Genomic DNA, 1,917 nt, shown 5'->3' on the forward strand with positions numbered 1-1,917 from the left:
AAGACACTCTTATGTTCAAATACACCAAACAACACTTTTCTAAATTATCTTACATAAAATGTTAGTGTCGTTTATACAAATATTTACCGCTACATGTCTCCTTTAATCCTGAAATGCCACGGATAAATATTTCTCAGTATAGGAAATACACACGCAGCCATAGAACTTGAACTGAAGCTTGAAGGGTGATTGAAATTTCAAAAAAATATATTCATAGACTATTCTGGGGCAATGTACCTTGTATAGCTAATCACAGGGACCCAGACAAAAAGGCAAGAAAGGAATCATGGCAGGTACCAGAATACTAATTATGATTTGTCTATACTGTTATATAATAAATATTCACATTATTATGGGGCATCCTAATTCTAGGCATATTGTGGTGATCATTAGCCACTACCTTGGGCCTCACCCTGGTGTGATCATTTGAGTTTCAGTTTCAGTGTCTTGAGTACAAAGGTCACAACTGCTCTATCTAAAGTTCTCCATACTGAAGGTGAGACAGAGAGAGTGAAAGTGGCAGATACACAGACTGTATAGTCAAAAGGCCTGGGTCAAGTAACAGCTATACTACTTCCTCATCATTAGTCCAGCTGAGTTCAATCTCTGGAACTTATGACTCATTTGAAAATGACTCATTGATTTGAGACTCTTGATTTGAGAGAGGCTGTATGCAAAGTGTTTTAATGCATTACAGAAATATTGATTATTTCAAAAACTATTTCTCTTTCTTAGCTGTGCAAAGCTTGTGCCCTGGAATAATGGCTAAGGAAAACCAAACTACAACACCTGAGTTTCTCCTACTGGGGTTCTCTGACCTCAAAGCCCTTCAGGGGCCACTGTTCTGGTTGGTACTTCTGGTCTACCTGATAACCTTGCTGGGCAACTCGCTGATCATTTTTCTTACACAAACCAGTCCTGTGCTGCACTCCCCAATGTACTTCTTCCTACGCCATCTCTCCATGGTGGAGCTTTTCTATACCACAGATATTGTGCCCAGAGTCCTGGCTGATTTGACCTCCTCACATCCCCAGGCTATCTCCTTCGGGAGCTGTGCAGCCCAGATGTACTTCTTCATTGTCCTGGGTATCTCAGAGTGCTGTCTTCTCACAGCCATGGCCTATGACCGTTATGCAGCCATCTGTCAGCCCCTGCACTACTCCACTCTAATGAACCACCGAGCCTGTGTAGCCATGGTGGGAACCTCATGGATCATGGGCATCATCACAGCTACCACTCACTCTTCCCTCATCTTCACGCTGCCTTTCCCCAGCCGCCCCATCATCCCACACTTCCTCTGTGACATTCTGCCAGTACTGAGGCTAGCAGGCACTGGGAAGCACAGGAGTGAAATTTCTGTAATGACAGCCACAGTGGTCTTTATTATGATCCCCTTCTCTCTGATAATTACTTCTTATGCCCGCATCCTGGGAGCCATCCTGGCAATTGCTTCCAGCCAGAGCCGCCGCAAGGTCTTCTCTACCTGCTCCTCCCACTTGCTTGTGGTCTCTCTCTTCTTTGGAACGGCCAGTATCACATATATCAGACCAAGAGCCGGCTCTTCTGTCACCACAGACCGCATTCTTAGTCTCTTCTACACAGTGGTCACACCCATGCTCAACCCCATTATCTATACCCTCCGCAACAAGGAGGTGATAGGGGCCCTAAAACACATGAGAAGGTGGGTTCCCTAACCCTAAAGGGAACTGAGGTATTTCTACTTGTTTACTGTTCCTGCTCTGAGCATTCAGGTGTTCATATTAAACTTCAACCTAACAGAATCTATAAAGAAACCTCAAGTAAGTAAATCCTCCTGGTAGAAGATGCTGGAATTGGGACCTAGATGACCTGTGTCTTACCTCTTATTCCATATCCCAGATTCACTATCAAAGTGGGGTTTATTAAGAAGCATCAGAA

At 44.0% G+C, this 1,917-nt stretch overlaps 1 protein-coding gene across 1 annotated transcript; it reads left to right on the plus strand.

Moving 5' to 3' along the window:
- Positions 1-761: 761 nt before the first annotated feature.
- On the plus strand, positions 762-1,694 carry LOC114636335 (olfactory receptor 10P1-like). The gene has a single exon (XM_028784477.1). The coding sequence runs from the start codon at positions 762-764 to the stop codon at positions 1,692-1,694; it is 933 nt and encodes a 310-aa protein (XP_028640310.1).
- The last annotated feature ends 223 nt before the right edge of the window (positions 1,695-1,917 follow it).

The sequence above is a fragment of the Grammomys surdaster genome, unplaced genomic scaffold, assembly GCF_004785775.1.
Source record: "Grammomys surdaster isolate TR1022 unplaced genomic scaffold, NIH_TR_1.0 123550, whole genome shotgun sequence".
NCBI classification, from domain to species: domain Eukaryota; kingdom Metazoa; phylum Chordata; class Mammalia; order Rodentia; family Muridae; genus Grammomys; species Grammomys surdaster.

Bases quoted from the DNA above. Each gene is read 5' to 3' on its own strand.
- LOC114636335 (XM_028784477.1), top strand. From the start codon at position 762: ATGGCTAAGGAAAACCAAACTACAACACCTGAGTTTCTCCTACTGGGG.